The sequence below is a fragment of the Aquarana catesbeiana genome, linkage group LG08, assembly GCF_042186555.1.
Source record: "Aquarana catesbeiana isolate 2022-GZ linkage group LG08, ASM4218655v1, whole genome shotgun sequence".
NCBI lineage: Eukaryota > Metazoa > Chordata > Amphibia > Anura > Ranidae > Aquarana > Aquarana catesbeiana.
Genome location: NC_133331.1, coordinates 51,919,957 through 51,936,799, shown reverse-complemented (window position 1 = coordinate 51,936,799; position 16,843 = coordinate 51,919,957). Strand labels below are relative to the sequence as shown.

Genomic DNA, 16,843 nt, shown 5'->3' with positions numbered 1-16,843 from the left:
GACCTCCGTGGTGATACCTCACATGCATGGCGCAATTGCAGTTTACATATGACAGCAGACCAACTCTTGCATTCGCCCTTGCGCGTAAGCAAGGGGGGACAGGGGTGTTTTGGTTTTTTTTTTTATTATTATTATTTATTTTGCTTTTTTTTCTTTTTTTTAATCATTTTTATTGTTATCTCAGGGAATGTAATGCAATAGTTAGTGACAGGTACTCTTTTTTGAAAAAATTGGGGTCTATTAGACCCTAGACCTCTCCTCTGCCCTCAAAGCATCTGACCACACCAAGATCGGTGTGATAAAATGCTTTCCCTATGGCGCTGTTTATATCCGGCGAAACCTAAGTCATGAAATGCTCGTAGCTTCCGGTTTCTTAGGCCATAGAGATGATTGGAGCCGTTCTGGTCTTTGATCAGCTCTATGGTCAGCTGGTGGAACCACCAGTTGCATTATCGGGTTCCCTGTTGGGACAGGAGAGTTAGAGAAGACCACGGAAGAAGGTAGGAGGGAGAGATGTTCCCTCCCACTGCTTGTAAAAGCAGTCTAGAGGCTAATTAGCCACTAGGATTGCTTTTACATGAAAGCCGACCGCTGGCTGAAAAGAATGATACCAAGATGATACCTAAACCTGCAGGCATCATTCTGGTATAACCACTCAAAGTCCAGCAACATACCAGTACGTCGCTGGTCCTTGTTGGGCATACATTGTAATGTTCTTTTTTTCATGCAGCCTGTGGACTGAACGAAAAAAAGAGATTGATCGGTGGGTATGCCCACCACTGGAATACCGCCCTTCATCCACCCACTTCTAATGATGGGCATACATGCACCATTTTTTTTTTTACCTGTGGTGGTGAAATCACCTCCTACAGCGCTGGAGTCGCTGATTAATGTATCGTGGGAGCAAACGCTGTTGCTGTCAATATAAATAAATCAGTGCTACAGCTGAATGGCGTACCTGCTAAGCAAATGGTTAACAATAAAACAAAGTAACATTACAGTATAACAGTAAGACTTACCATACCTGCAAAACAAATACAATAAAACATAGTAAAAATAAAACATTTTTTAATGCAATCTGTGCCTAAAAAATATATGCCAAAGCATGGTTGCAATCCGCCCCTAATGTTAGGAGCAAATCGATCCTCCACCCCTGCCCCCATGCTTCGAAATATATGGTCTTTTTTTTTAACTGGTGGTGAAATCACCTTTGACATCGCTGGAGTCACGGCTTTACATATCGTGGGAGCAAACGCTGTTGCTGTCAGAATAAATAAACCCATGCTGCAGCTGAATGGCGTACCTGCTAAGCAAATGATGGTTAATAATAAAACAAAGTAACATTACAGTATAACATACCATACCTGCAAAGCAAATGCAATAAAACGTAGTAAAAATAAAACAGATTTTATTTTTGGCTTTTTTATTTTATATATTTTTGTGTTTTTGTGTGTGGTTTTTTTTTGTCACTTTTTTCACTTTTACAAAAACTGTAAACTGAACGTTGCAGATTAGGGTCTCTCAAAATGTGATGGCCATCTCATCTTTCGAGAACCTGTGTTAGCGTGCCCTAGGACTGTGTAGTGCTGTACCCTACGCTAATACTCCACTAGTGTGTGGTAGCATTTGAAACAGTCACCGATGCACAGACCAGGTTGGTCAGGACAGGAGGAACAATAAAAGCGGGTGTCACGCCTAAATCCGCATTTTCTGCAGACACAACATCTTCTTTGGGGTGTTCTTTGGGTAGGGGTACCAGGAAGGACATATACGGAAAATGCCTCTCATGCAGCCGGCTCACTGCATTTGCGTTGGGAAGGTGGGCCATAGCACCGTCTGGAAACAGAAGGGCTGTGACAATCTCTTCCTGGAATTTTAGGAAGGATCCAGTTCGTCCTGAAGCTTTGAATAGCACAAAAGTGTTTAGCAGAGCCAATTGAAATAAGTATAAAGACACTTTTTTGTACGAGCGTCTGGCCTTACAGGCAATTAGGTACGGCGCCAACAACTGGTCGTTGGGGTCCACCCCTCCCATGTTAAGGTTGTATTCGTGGACACAGAGGGGTTTCCCCACAACACCAGTCACCGTAGGAATTTGGACTGTCGTATCTGCGTGAAAGGAGGACAGAACGAAAACATTCCATGAATCCCTCCACTTCACTGCTAACAAATTATTACACTTCAAGCAGGCTCTCTCCCCCATCTAAGTCGGGATTCTACAAGCCATTGGGGGAAGTCCCTGCGATTAGATCGCACGGTGCCACATGCACCAATTCCATAATCAAAAAGGTGACTAAAAAGTGGCACGCTCGTGTAATAATTGTCCACGTACAAGTGGTACCCCTTTCCGAATAAGGGTGACACCAAGTCCCACACAGTCTTACCAGCGCTCCTTATGTAGTCTGGGCAGTTCTCCTGCTCCACGTGACTATCTTCTCCCTCATAAACCATAAAACTATATGCATAGCCTGTTGCCCTGTCACAGAGCTTATATATCTTGACCCCATATCTGGCACGCTTGCTGGGAAGATACTCTTTGATAGACAAGCGGCCAGAAAACATAATCAGGGACTCATCAACGCAGACTTGATTGGGCGTAAACAAGGCTGCAAACTGTTGGTTGAAGTGGTTTACGAGGGGCCGAATTTTGTAAAATCCAGGGTCACCCCGAGGATGACAAAGTTCATTATCATTGAAGTGCATGAACCGCAAGATCTGCTTGTATCGTGTCCTGGTCATGGAGGCAGAGAACACGGGCATATGGTGAATTGGGTCAGTGGACCAATATGACTGCAACTCACTCTTTTTAGTTATGCCCATGAGGAGGGATAGGCCCAGGAAAGTCTTAAATTCGGAGACCGTAATAGGTCTCCAATCTCTGGCAAGGGTCAACTGGGGATTAGCGGCGATGAATTGACCAACATACAAATTGCTTTGGTCCACAATAGATCTATAGAGATCTTACGTGAAAAACAGCAAATAAAAATCAAGTGACGTAAAAATCAACTGTTTCCACCTTCCAGGTTGGCCAGTGAATGGGGGAAGTCCGGGTGCTGCAGAAGTGGTGGGCATCCAATTAGGATTGGCAAATGCAGCAGGAAGGGCACTATGGGCTTGACGGGCCTGTGTTTGTCTTCTTCTTGGTGGCTGTGGGACACTACTCGTGCTAGCCACCTCACTAGCTTGAACTGCACTTATGGGACTCGCCACGTCACCAAGTGTTACTGCGGTGCTCGATGTACTACCAGGATGTACTAGGCCGCTGGTGCTTGCCAGTTCACCAGAAGGATGAGCAGCACTAGTACTAGCTCTCTGCCCCATACGAGAGCCCTGCGGTTCTTGCACCTCAACGACAGCAGACGAATGGGGTCGGGTACGCCTGACCTTGGCAGGGACCATTACTCCGTCGTCAGAGCTATCTGTCAGGGCGCCGCTGCTGTCTACCGGTTCGTATTCTGAGCCTGAATCTGACAGGTGGGTGACTTCCTCTTCACTATATGTCATGCTCAGAAACATGTAGGCCTCTTCACTACTGTACCTTCGATTTGACATTTTGGTCTCTAAATTTACTGGTACAGTAGTGAGACTCACAGGAAAAAGAGCTCCTGACTGTCAATGACTGCTTCAAGCGCTATAAAAAAAAGTGTTAAGCCCTGTACACAGGGTCAGACATTGATCGGACATTCCGACAACAAAATCCGTGGATTTTTTCCGACTTATGTTGGCTCAAACTTGTCTTGCATACACATGGTTGGACAAAGTTGTCGGAAAATCCCATCGTTCTGAACGTGGTGACGTAAAACACGTACCTCGGGACTATAAACGGGGCAGTAGCCAATAGCTTTCCTCTCTTAATTTATTCTGAGAATTCGTGGCACTTTGTGCGTCGGATTTGTGTACACACGATCTGAATTTCCGACAACGGATTTTGTTGTCGGAAAATTTTATAGCAAGCTCTCAAACTTTGTGTGTCGGAAATTCCTATGGAAAATGTGTGATGGAGCCTACACACGGTCGGAATTTCTGACAACAAGGTCCTATCACACATTTTCCGTCGGAAAATCATATCGTGTGTACAAGGCATTAGCGTTCGCAGGAATCAGGCCTGACTCTGCAAATGCTGCAGTTATATGTGTTGTGTTTTTGTAAGTGACAGTGATCAGTCGATACTGCACTTGGGTAGGTGGGCTGGGCTGGGCTGGGCGGAGGGGCTAAACGCAGGTGCTAGCAGGTATCTGGGCTGATTCCGCTAACTCTGCGTTTTTGGGAACCCTAAACTATTGGGCATGCTAATATAGTTCTGATCAGATCAAAGATATCGATCCGTTCAGACACTATACTACTAAGGGAGGTGTATGGTGTGGGTGTTAGCGCTACTGGCACTAATCTGACGCTGCCTGGGGCGACGCAGACCCTGACTGACGCTAAAACCTAGCTGATATCACCCGCCGGGCAATCAGGGGGTTAAATCTTTATTGGGTAATATACGGCGGGTGCCCTGATGCTATAATAAACTAACTAACCAGTGTCACCCGTAACACTAATACAGTGATCACTGGTGATAGGGGGTGAAAGGGTTAACTAGGGGGAAATCAGGGGGTTAAAACCTTTATTAGGTAACATACGGGGGTACCTGACACTATAAAGACCTGACGGTGAAACTAATCATCTAACTGGCTAACTAGCGTCACCCGTGACACAAATACGGCGATCAGAAAAGAGATTGATTAGTAACACTGGTGACAGGGGGTGAAAGAGTTAACTGGGGGGTGATAAAGGGGTTAAACCTTTATTAGGGGGGTTTAGGGGGTTACCCTAGACCTAATGGGGCCTACTACTAACTGCCCTAACATTTCAGTCACAGATGACACCTATGCAGTGATCAGTGAAAAATCTGAAAACTGCAATTGGTGACACAGTGACACTGACAGGGAGTGAAGGGGTTAACTGGGGGCAATCGGAGGGTGGAAAGTGTACCTATGTGTACTGTGTTAGTGTAGTGTTGGTGCAACTCACGATAAGACGTCTTCTCTCCTCTCACTGGAATTGAAAAGACTCCACGAGGAGAGACGACATCACTTCCCCCCGTCTGTGACAGGGGAAGGTTTCCATTCGTTAGGACCGATCAGCAGGTCCAGGCCAGAAAACATTGGCCGGGACCTGAGGACTGATCGGTCCTCTAACGAATCCGACCACTGCGGACCCGGGGGGAGGGAGGGATGTACAGGTACGCCCATTTGCCCACCCATGCTGTTCTAATGACGTACATCGGCGTGCCGCGGTCGGCAAATGGTTAAACCAAAAACCACACATTTATTATATTGCAGCTTACCAATTCTTAAATGTGGGGGCTGCATTAGTTTGCATTTGCTTTATTCTGACCTGGTGAACCAGTAAGTCTGATGTTTTTCAAGAAGAACGAGCTGTCCTGCCAATGTAGCAGTTGGAGGGTTGAGACAAACCATTTACCACTGACAGGATTGCTTACAATGATCCACTTTTATAAGAAAAAAAGTCACTGTGCAGCAGGAAAAAAAGCTCACCCTGTGCCTTTTCCTATACTAAGCAGCTGAACACATATGGATTTATTCACATGAATCCCATATAGAATATCCACAACATAATTAGGCTACATTCGTACAGACAATAGTGTGCAGATAGTTTGCTCCAATCACTGGGCGTGCAACCCTACCTCTGCAGCCAGGTTCTGAGCTCCCCCCCCTTTCCCCTTTTCCTCCCTCCCTTCCCTTTTGTTTCCCCTTTTCCTCCCTCCCTTCTCTTTACTTCTTCTCCCCCCCCCTCTCCCATTTGTTCCCCCCCTCCCCCCAATTCTCTGCCTCCTCACTTTCTTTTCCTCTTTTTTTCTTTTCCTTCTTTTTCTCTGTTTCTTTTTTTTATTTATATTTATTATTAGTATTATTTTTATATTTATTTTTATTTTATCTGCCTAGATGGGCGGGGCCAGCCGGCATCATCCGTTTCCATGACATCCGCAGCCCCGACACTGCAGCGCCCCCTGTTACTTGGTCACCGCCGCCGCATCATGCACGGGCAGCCGGTGATGACTGCTGTAATCTGAGCTGACCTGCAAACATTTACCCCACACGGGTGCCGATCTGTGTCAGGCCAGGGTTTGCCATCGTCATGCATCTCCATGGCATCGGCGGCCCTACAGCATCCCCATTGCCTGGTTACTTCCGCCGCATTGCGCATGCGCGATTGTGATGTGCAACCACTGATCCCTGCAGTGGCGCAGATCAATATGTAGATCGTGCGATGCATATTGATGTTCCCTAGCAATGGGCCCGTCCCTACAGTGACTCAGGATCCACAATATCAAATCCTATATGACAATACACAGGTAGTGTCAGTGCTTTTTTGTGTAAACCCCTTCTTCTCATACGTTTTTTGAATCTGTGTAATTATGCTAACTTTTTGAGTCTTTTTGGCAGGATTTGTGACATCATACTTATCTGGGGGTGGGAGGAGCTATGGTTTTCTTTCTTTTCTAAATGGTTGATGGTTATTTAAATTCTTTTCACTGTTACCCCACGTTTATCACATGTCTGACAAAGGCGTCCTGCGTGACTCTGAAACGTTGCACTTTTCTTGTGGTGTGATCATGCATTAAACTACCCGTTTGGACGCCACTTTGTGGCGATTCTTGGTGTGCTGGCAAATATCTACTTTGCAACCCCACCTCTGGACGCAGCAACACTCTATGCCAGTGATGGCGAACCTTCGCACCCCAGATGATTTGGAACTACATTTCCCATGATGCTTAACTAAACTGCAGAGTGCATGAGCATCATGGGAATTGTAGTTTCAAAACATCTGGGGTGCCAAGGTTCGCCATTACTGCTCTATGTTATGGCCACGTGCAAACTGGCCGATTAGCTGCAATCATTATGTATGCGGCTGGAACTCCACAGTAACTCCAGCCCTTGACACTGTCTGTGTTCAGGGTCGGTCAGAGGCTCTATTTGCATATAACCAGATGAGTGGTCACATACCAACAATGGCAGCGCTGGCCATTGATTTGTAAAGAGTATAAATCTGACAGCTGCTGCTGGTCTACTGATTCTCACCAGCTGTCGCTCCTCAGAGGCATGGTGGGGGGATAGCACTTGGAGCGTCCATACCGCAGACACTTCTCAACTCAATTCATGTTCAGTCACAGTAGCACAGTATGAATGGTTGCTAAGATGCCATTAGCTGTTGCAGCTGTCAAAGCAAACCAAGTTACATCCCCCACCCCATTCAGCTGCCAGCTGGGAGATTCAGATCACTATCAAACATGGTCAATGCCATATTTGGGTAATGATCTAATCTAGCATCCTTGCCTTTTACTGTACATTCAGCTGCGGACCAAGCCAACCATTGCTAGGAAGCCAGTGGCTGCCAGCATCCTAGCAACCACAAGCCCTGTGCAGAAAGCTGTCACATTCATGACAGTTTCCCAGTACACAATGCCTATTCTGAGCACTGGTGTCCCTCTGTATGCCAACTCTCAGTTGGTCTTCTCTACTACATATTTGCGTGTCTGAGAACTGACGGCAATTGTTTTAATCTGTTCCAACCATAGAGACAGATTCTCAAAGTGCCAGAAATAAGAACTATCTGAATTTTGGTGCACATGTCGGACCTTCCACAACAATTGTTGCAATGCTTATCTGATTTAGGTGCCGTCCATTTCAAAGGGGCCAAACCAGAAAAAGTGTTGTAACTCCTTCACAGCACAAATCTCCCCTGACAGCTACTGTATTCTGATAGCTGGCCCCCCGAGGCTGCCAAAAATCCTGAACAGTGGCTGCACCTGATCGGATTGCAGCTGCTGCTCGTCCACCTGGTTTAGGGCCCATTCATACTAAAATGTTGTGCAGGGAACCTGCATTCTGTGCAATCGCACTGTCCTTGCGATCTGCAGCGGGTATCAGAGCAAAATTAATGACACCCCAAATGCAGGTCGCAAATGCAGTGCGTTTGCCCACACCAGATCGCATGGTACCTAAGTATCATATGATCTGTTTGTAGTGCGTTTCCAAAAGTACTTTTGGTGGGGTGCAGTGCAATTTCAGAAATTTCACTGCACAGAACTGCATGCAAAACGCACAGGAACATGTAATGGGATCCTGTGCGATTCACATGCAAATCTTACTGTGAATGGACCCCGACAGATCAAAGGATGTAAAGCTCTTAGCTTTGTGAATAGAGCCTAAGGCTCCATTCAACCCTTAGGCATTTGGAATCACAGGTGGAATAGCTATGATTCTGCCTGCGAATTCAGAATCGGGGCAAAACCTGGGATGCAATTGCGATGCCATTACTTATTAATGGCACCCCAATCGCGGTGCGATTTTGCCTCGATTGGTGGGCAAAATTGCAACATGCTATGCTGTCACCCAAAAGAAGCTCCTGCTCCTTTTTGAGCGGCAAGCTTTGCGCGTTGTGATTTTGACGTGATTGCAGCGCGATTTATCGCCCACCAATCATTTCCTTTTCCAAAACAAACTAGAGATGCAAAATACTCACCATTCCTCTTAGCAAATACCTTGGGGTGTCTACTTTCCAAAATATGGTCATTTGGGGGTTTTTGTGCTATCTGGGCATTTCATGGCCTCCGAAACTGTGATAGCTAGTGAGCAGTGAAATCACCATTTTACACCCTTAGAAAGCCTGAAGGCGGTGATTGGTTTTTGGGGTCCTGTACACGGCTAGGCTCCCAAAAAGTCCCACACATGTGGTATCCCCATATGCGGAGAAGCAGCAGAATGTATTTTGGGGTGTAATTTCACATATGCCCATGGCATGTTCGAGCAATATATCATTTAATGACAACTTCGTGCAAAGAAAAAAAAAAAGAAAGCTTGTAATTTTCCCGAAACTTGAGGCAAAATATAAAATATTCTCAACATGCCTCTCAGCACATAGCTTGGGGTGTCTACTTTCCAAAATGGGGTCATTTGGGGGGTCTTGTGCTATCTTGACATTCAAGGGCCTCTGAAACTGTGGTAAGTGAAAGTACATAGATACCAAACACGACATGTTTTAAAATTGCGCACAACCGTGCAGTGGCGACAAACTACATACATTTTTAAAAGCCTTTAAAAGCCTTTACAGGTTACCACTTTAGATTTACAGAGGAGGTCTACTGCTAGAATTACTGCCCTCGATCTGACGTTCATAGTGATACCTTACATGCATGGTGCAATTGCTGTTTACATACAACACGAGACCGACGCTTGCGTTCACCTTTGCACGTGAGCACGAGGGGACAGGGGTGCTTTATTTTTATTTTTAATTATTTATTTTCCTTTTTTTTTATTTTTACAATGTTCCTTTCATTTTTTATTTTTTTTAATAATTTTTATTGTTAGCACAGGGAATGTAAATATCCCCTATGATAGCAATAGGTAATTATGGGTACTCTTTTTTTTTAAATTTGGGCGCAATTAGACTCTAGATATCCCTCCTGCCCTCAAAGCATCTGACCACACCAAGATCGGTGTGATAAGATGCTTTCCCAATGGTGCTGTTTATATCCAGGGAAACCAAAGTCACTAATAACTACTCAATACCAGTACGTCGCTGGTCCTTGTTGGGCATATATTGTAATGTTCTATTTTTGCATGCAGCATGTGGGCTGAACGAAAAAAAGAGATCGGTTGGTATGCCCACCATTAGAACACCGCCCTGCATTCACCCACTTCTAATGATGGGCATACGTGCACTGTTTTTTTTTTTTTTTTTTTAACTGTGGTGGTGAAATCACCTCCTAAAGCGCTGGAGTCGCTGATTTACATATCGTGAGAGCAAACGCTGTTGCTGTCAAGATACATAAATCAGTGCTTCAGCTGAATGGCGTGCCCTAAAAGCAAACAACGGTAACAATAAAACATCAACTCAATAAAACAACAACAATCTGTGCCAAAAAAAGAGTAAAAAATATATGCCAAAGCATGGGGGCAATCCGCTCCTAATGTTAGGGGCAAATCGCCCCCCCCACCCCACCCCCATGCTTTGGCATGTATGCTCTTTTTTTTTTTTTTTTTTTATCTGTGGTGATGAAATCACCTCCTACAGCGCTGGAGTCGCTGATTTACGTATCGTGAGAGCAAACGCTGTTGCTGTCAAGATAAATAAATCAGTGCTTCAGCTGAATGGCCTACCTGAAAAGCAAACAACGTTAACAATAAAACATGAACTCAATAAAACAACAATCTGTGGCAAAAAAAAAAAAAAGAGTAAAAAATTTATGCCGAAGCATGGGGACAATCCACCCCTAATGCTAGGGGCAAATCGCCCCGACCCCCATGCTTTGGCATATATGCTCTTTTTTTTTAACCTGTGGTGGTGAAATCACCTCCTATGGCACTGGAGTCGCTGATTTACATATCGTGAGAGCAAACGATGTTGATGTCAAGATAAATAAATCAATGCTGCAGCTGAATGGCGTACCTGAAAAGCAAATAACGGTAACAATAAAACATTACATCAATAAAACAACAACAATCTGTGCCAAAAAAAAAGAGTAAAAAATTTATGCCGAACCATGGGGGCAATCTGCCCCTAATGCTAGGGGCAAATCGCCCCGACCCCCATGCTTTGGCATATATGCTCTTTTTTTTAACCTGTGGTGGTGAAATCACCTCCTACAGCGCTGGAGTCGCTGATTTACATATCGTGAGAGCAAACGATGTTGATGTCAAGATAAATAAATCAATGCTGCAGCTGAATGGCGTACCTGAAAAGCAAATAACGGTAACAATAAAACATTACATCAATAAAACAACAATCGGTGCCAAAAGAAAAGAGTAAAAAATTTATGCTGAAGCATGGGGGCAATCTGCCCCTAATGCTGGGGCAAATCGCCCCGACCCCCATGCTTTGGCATATATGCTCTTTTTTTTAACCTGTGGTGGTGAAATCACCTCCTACAGCGCTGGAGTCGCTGATTTACATATCGTGAGAGCAAACGATGTTGATGTCAAGATAAATAAATCAATGCTGCAGCTGAATGGCGTACCTGAAAAGCAAATAACGGTAACAATAAAACATTACATCAATAAAACAACAATCGGTGCCAAAAAAAGAGTAAAAAATATATGCCAAAGCATGGGGGCAATCCGCTCCTAATGTTAGGGGCAAATCGCCCCCCCCACCCCACCCCCATGCTTTGGCATGTATGCTCTTTTTTTTTTTTTTTTTATCTGTGGTGATGAAATCACCTCCTACAGCGCTGGAGTCGCTGATTTACGTATCGTGAGAGCAAACGCTGTTGCTGTCAAGATAAATAAATCAATGCTGCAGCTGAATGGCGTACCTGAAAAGCAAATAACGGTAACAATAAAACATTACATCAATAAAACAACAATCGGTGCCAAAAGAAAAGAGTAAAAAATTTATGCTGAAGCATGGGGGCAATCTGCCCCTAATGCTGGGGCAAATCGCCCCGACCCCCATGCTTTGGCATATATGCTCTTTTTTTTAACCTGTGGTGGTGAAATCACCTCCTACAGCGCTGGAGTCGCTGATTTACATATCGTGAGAGCAAACGATGTTGATGTCAAGATAAATAAATCAATGCTGCAGCTGAATGGCGTACCTGAAAAGCAAATAACGGTAACAATAAAACATTACATCAATAAAACAACAATCGGTGCCAAAAGAAAAGAGTAAAAAATTTATGCTGAAGCATGGGGGCAATCTGCCCCTAATGCTGGGGCAAATCGCCCCGACCCCCATGCTTTGGCATATATGCTCTTTTTTTTAACCTGTGGTGGTGAAATCACCTCCTACAGCGCTGGAGTCGCTGATTTACATATCGTGAGAGCAAACAATGTTGATGTCAAGATAAATAAATCAATGCTGCAGCTGAATGGCGTACCTGAAAAGCAAATAACGGTAACAATAAAACATTACATCAATAAAACAACAATCTGTGCCAAAAAAAAAAGAGTAAAAAATTTATGCCGAACCATGGGGGCAATCTGCCCCTAATGCTAGGGGCAAATCGCCCCGACCCCCATGCTTTGGCATATATGCTCTTTTTTTTAACCTGTGGTGGTGAAATCACCTCCTACAGCGCTGGAGTCGCTGATTTACATATCGTGAGAGCAAACGATGTTGATGTCAAGATAAATAAATCAATGCTGCAGCTGAATGGCGTACCTGAAAAGCAAATAACGGTAACAATAAAACATTACATCAATAAAACAACAACAATCTGTGCCAGAGTCGCTGATTTACATATCGTGAGAGCAAACGATGTTTACGTTCTGTTATCTTCTCCGGTTAGTCCCTCTTTGCTCTCATTCTCTCCTCCCTTCTTCCCATTCCTTTTATTTCATCTTCATTTCCTTATTTTGCTTCTCTCTCTCCTGGTCTTCTTTTGCCTTCTGTTCTCTCTCCATCTTTTCTCTCCACCTCTTTGCTCTGACTCGCTCCTCCCTGACCTTCTCCTCTTCTCGCATCCTTATTTCTCTCCTCCTCTCCTCTGTTGGCATGCATTTTGCCCTCAACCACTTTGCTCTCACCCGCTCGTCCCGTTTTTTCTCCTCCTCTGTTACCCTTATTTCTCTCTTCCTTTCCTCCTCTTCATTCTTTCTATCCCTGGCAACCTTTGCCAACTCCTCCCTGAATAATATCATGTCTCTCTCCTTAGCTTTTCTTACCCGCCTCCATCTCGCTTCCCTTGTTAATTTATACCAGTATAACTCTTTTCCGTCATCTTTACATTCGCCACTGCAGACACATGAGCAAGAGTGCTGTGGAAAAGAAAAGAAAGGGATTTATTAGATTATATAACACACTAGTAACACCTTTCAGCTACATCACACACAGTCTGTCACTTCTGCACTACTTGACATTATTTAATTTATGATATATATGTTTCCCCAAAAATGGCAGTTTTTATAAGGTAGTATTCTCCATAGAAGAGGTCGGCCTGATAGGCGGCTGGGAATTTGGTGTACAATATACAAACCCTTTCTATATGTTCAGCCAGTGTCATGAGTTTAGTACTTTTAGGAGTATAAATGCCAAAGGGGACGATATTACTAGGGGCCCTGAGGGAAGTTGTGATTGACCCCCCCCCCCCCCCACACACACACACACACACACACACACACACACACACACACACACACACACACCATGAGGAAGAATGGTCTCCTGTTACCCAGAGGGCTTTGTTCTTCCTCTAGTCCTAATCTGCTTATTTATGATAGAATGCTAGTTATCTATGGAACTACCTCCTAAGCAGTTTAATTTTAAAGGGTACTTACTTTTTTCATGAACTTCCAAAAAGGTCCTATTAGATAACCCAGGAATGCAAAGGGGTTAATATTACACTGACAATCTGTCTGATTGTTCTCTTTGCTGTTGTCTGTCTCTGGTTCTTCTTTTTGCTCAGCCTCTTCGCTGTTGTCTTTCTCTGGTTCTTCTTTTTGCTCAGCCTCTTCGCTGTTGTCTTTCTCTTGTTCTTCTCTCTGCTCAGCCTCTTCGCTGTTGTCTTTCTCTTCTTCTTCTTCTGTCTGGTTTTCACCGGTCTTTTCCTTCTTTTTCCTTAGTTTTGCCGGCTCCCAGATGTTTTTCACATGCCACATATGATTTTTCCTTACCTCGTCTTCAACCGCTACCTCATACTCCCATTCCATCTTTACGTCCACTACCTCACATGGCTGGAATTCCACCCGTTTTATGTTTGACTCTTTCATTTCATTAATTTTCACCTTTCCTGCCTGTTCCTTAATCAGCCATTCGTCCTCTTCCATTTTCAGCCACTCTTCATTTTCCACCGTTTTTTTTCCCATATCTCTCCAGGCGTAAAAGCAGCCACATATGCAAGCACTCTGTGGAAAAGAAAAGGAAAGAATTCATTAATTGATATAACACACTAGTATCACCTTTCAGCTACATCACAGACAGCCTGTCACTTCTGCACTACTTATCAGTTTAGGACTTTGTCATTTATGGTTTATGTGTTTCCCCAAAAATGATAATTTTTATCAGGAAAATGTCTCCATAGAAGAGGTCGGCCTGATAGGTGGCCGGGAATTCGGCGTACAGTTTAGGAACCCTTTTAGGAGGATAAATGGCGGGGGGGGGGGGGGGCATTAGTTTACTAATAGCCCTGAGGGAATTTGGAAGGGTCCTTAATGGGACGCCCTGACCAGGCTGAATAACCACTGTTGATAAAGCTAGAAAACTTCCTAATTGCTATTCATTCCCCTAGAACAGTGGTCTCCAAACTGCGGTCCGTGGGTCGGATTCTGCCATTGCCAAGCAACCCCCCCCCCCCCCCGCCACCAATTCACTAGGAAAGGAACATTCATTAACCGCTTGCCGACCAGCGCACGCCGATTTACGTCGGTAGAATGGCACTGGCAGGCAAAAGGGCATACAGGTACGTTCCCTTTAAGAAGCGGTGTCTCGAGCGTGCGCGCCGCCGGAAGCCTCGTGACCGCAGACTCGATGTCCGCCAAGTGCCCGCGATCCTGTCACGGAGAGGAAGAACAGGGAGATCCTTTTGTAAACAAAGCATTTCCCCGTTCTGCCTAGTTACAGGACAGTGATCACAGCTCTCTCTCATCGAGAGCTGTGATTACTGTCCTGTGTGTTGAAGTCCAGCCCCCTAACAGTTAGAATCAGTCCCTAGGACACACTTAACCCCTTCACTGTCCCCTAGTGTTTAACCCCTTCACTGCCAGTCACATTTACAAGGTAATCAATGCATTTTAAAAGCAACGATCGCTGTATAAATGACAATGGTCCCAAAAGAGTGTCAAAAATGTCCGATGTGTCCGCCATAATGTCGCAGTCCCAATAAAAATCTCAGATCGCCGCCATTACTACTAAAAAAAAAAATTATAAAAACGCTATAAATCTATCCCCTATTTTGTAGACGCTAAAACTTTTGCGCAAACCAATACGCTTATTGCGATTTTTTTTTTTTTTTTTTACCAAAAATATGTAGAAGAATACATATCGGCCTAAACTGAGGAAAAAAAAAATTTTAATATATTTTTGGGGGATATTTATTATAGCAAAAATGATAAAATAATGCGTTTTTTTTTCCAAATTGACGCTATTCTTTTGTTTATAGCGCAAAAAACAAAAACCGCAGAGGCGATCAAACAACACCAAAAGAAAGCTCTATTTGTGGGGAAAAAAAGGATGTCAATTTTGTTTGGGTACAACGTCGCACGACCGCGCAATTGTCAGTTAAAGCGACGCAGTGCCGAATCGCAAAAAGTGCTCTGGTCAGGAAGGGGGTGAATTCTTCCGGGGCTGAAGTGTTTAAAGATCTGTAATTGAATCCTGGCCAATTTCTTATTGATTGTAATTGTGTGTCCCCACCCCAACCCCATGAGAAGAATGGTCTCCAGCTACCTAGGGGGCTTTGTTCTTCTCCTAGTCCTAAACTACTTGTTTGTGAGAGACTGCTAGTTATCTATAGGACTACCTAAGCAGTATAATTGTATGGGGTACTTACTTTTCCCAGCACCTTCAATACAGGTCCCGTGAGCCAATTCAACCATTCTGTTGGGTTCAGGCTGAAGCCCTTCCAACATGAGTCGGTCTCTTCGTCGTTGTTTTTCTCTTGTACAGGGGGGACGGTGAAGAAGCTGGCACTTAATTTATTCCATTTCTCTTCCTCTTTTTCTTTAGGTGTTTTTGCTTCTTCTCTTCTTTCCCCTCCATTCTCTTTCTTGTCCTCCTCTTCACTCACTTTCTTGTCCTCCTCTTCACCCACCTCAAATATCCATTTGAGCTTTATCTTTCTTCCTCCACGCGTGGGGATCTCCATCTCTCCCCATATCCCCTTTTCAACCTTGTCCTATAAGAAAACAAAAACAAAAACAAAACAAAGGTAAGTAGAAGTACAGATTCTAAAGTTCTACTCATTCTTTTAGATTTGGATAGGGGGGGGGGGGTTCAAACTTTTGCAAGGTTATTATTGTTCTCTGTGTCCTGACTGGGAAAGATTCCATTTGCTTCCTATCATCCCAGGAGGAGAAGTAAGCTGAATCTTCCCATTAGGATTGCAGACAGCAATAAAAATACAACTGAGGTTCTAACCCTTTCCCCAATCCATCTGAACTGTCTTGCTGGGTGTTCTACTTTAACTGCTTCAGGTCCGCCCTATAGCAGTTTTAATGCTACAGAGCAGCAACCTGTGCGCCAGATCATGTCCATCTATAGACATGATCTGACACGTTCGGGGAGGGGCCTCCGGCGCCTCGCTTCCGCTGTGATTTCACACAGCGGTAGCCGATCTGCGGGCGCCAGGTGCCGATGTCCTCCGGCACCCACCGATCGTCAGAAAGGCTATGCAAACAAGGCAAATCGCCGGCTGGCAGGACGGAAGGGGTGGAATTTGTGTCTCTGCAAAGCAGGGAATAAATTCCATCTCTCCCCCTAGTGAAAGCACCTCACACAGTGTGGTAAAGCACTGGCTAGGCATACATTTAACTTTTTAATCGCCTCCCTGATGTTTAACCCTTTTCCAGGCAGTGTCATTAGTACAGTGACAGTGCTTTTTTTTTTTTTTTTTTAGCACTGATCACTGTATTAGTGTCACGGGTTCCCACAAAGTGTCAGTTAGTGTCAGAATGTCCGCCGCAATATCACAAGTCGCTGATCGCCGCCTTTACTGCAGCTGCAAGCATCACCCCGTTACAACCACTTGAAGCAGAATGACGTACAGGTACGTGATTTTGCGCCAAGATTTTCCCCATATGAGGAAAGATGGCTTATAGCTATTCAGAGGGTTTCCCTTTCCCTTCCTCTGCTGAGGTTGGTACAAACCTGTTCTTTATAGACATGCGACTTTCTTCAC

At 44.5% G+C, this 16,843-nt stretch overlaps 2 protein-coding genes across 3 annotated transcripts in view; one reads left to right on the top strand and one right to left on the bottom strand.

The window, feature by feature from the left end:
• The window catches only part of LOC141105749 (FHF complex subunit HOOK interacting protein 2A), a 93,615-nt gene that overhangs the window by 31,377 nt on the left and 45,395 nt on the right, over positions 1 to 16,843 (top strand). The gene's annotated exons all lie outside the window — the stretch shown is intronic.
• Positions 1 to 16,843, bottom strand: part of LOC141105751 (uncharacterized) — a 99,477-nt gene that overhangs the window by 80,313 nt on the left and 2,321 nt on the right. Inside the window, exons 3-5 of one of the 2 annotated variants that reach the window (XM_073595837.1) lie at positions 15,497 to 15,841; positions 13,287 to 13,853; positions 12,675 to 12,767 (exon numbers count right to left, since the gene is read on the bottom strand). In XM_073595837.1, the coding sequence (XP_073451938.1) occupies positions 12,675 to 12,767; positions 13,287 to 13,853; positions 15,497 to 15,841 (1,005 nt within the window). Of the gene's footprint in view, positions 1 to 12,151; positions 12,768 to 13,286; positions 13,854 to 15,496; positions 15,842 to 16,843 lie in introns of those variants that run through there. The other variant, XM_073595835.1, reaches the window with a different exon arrangement.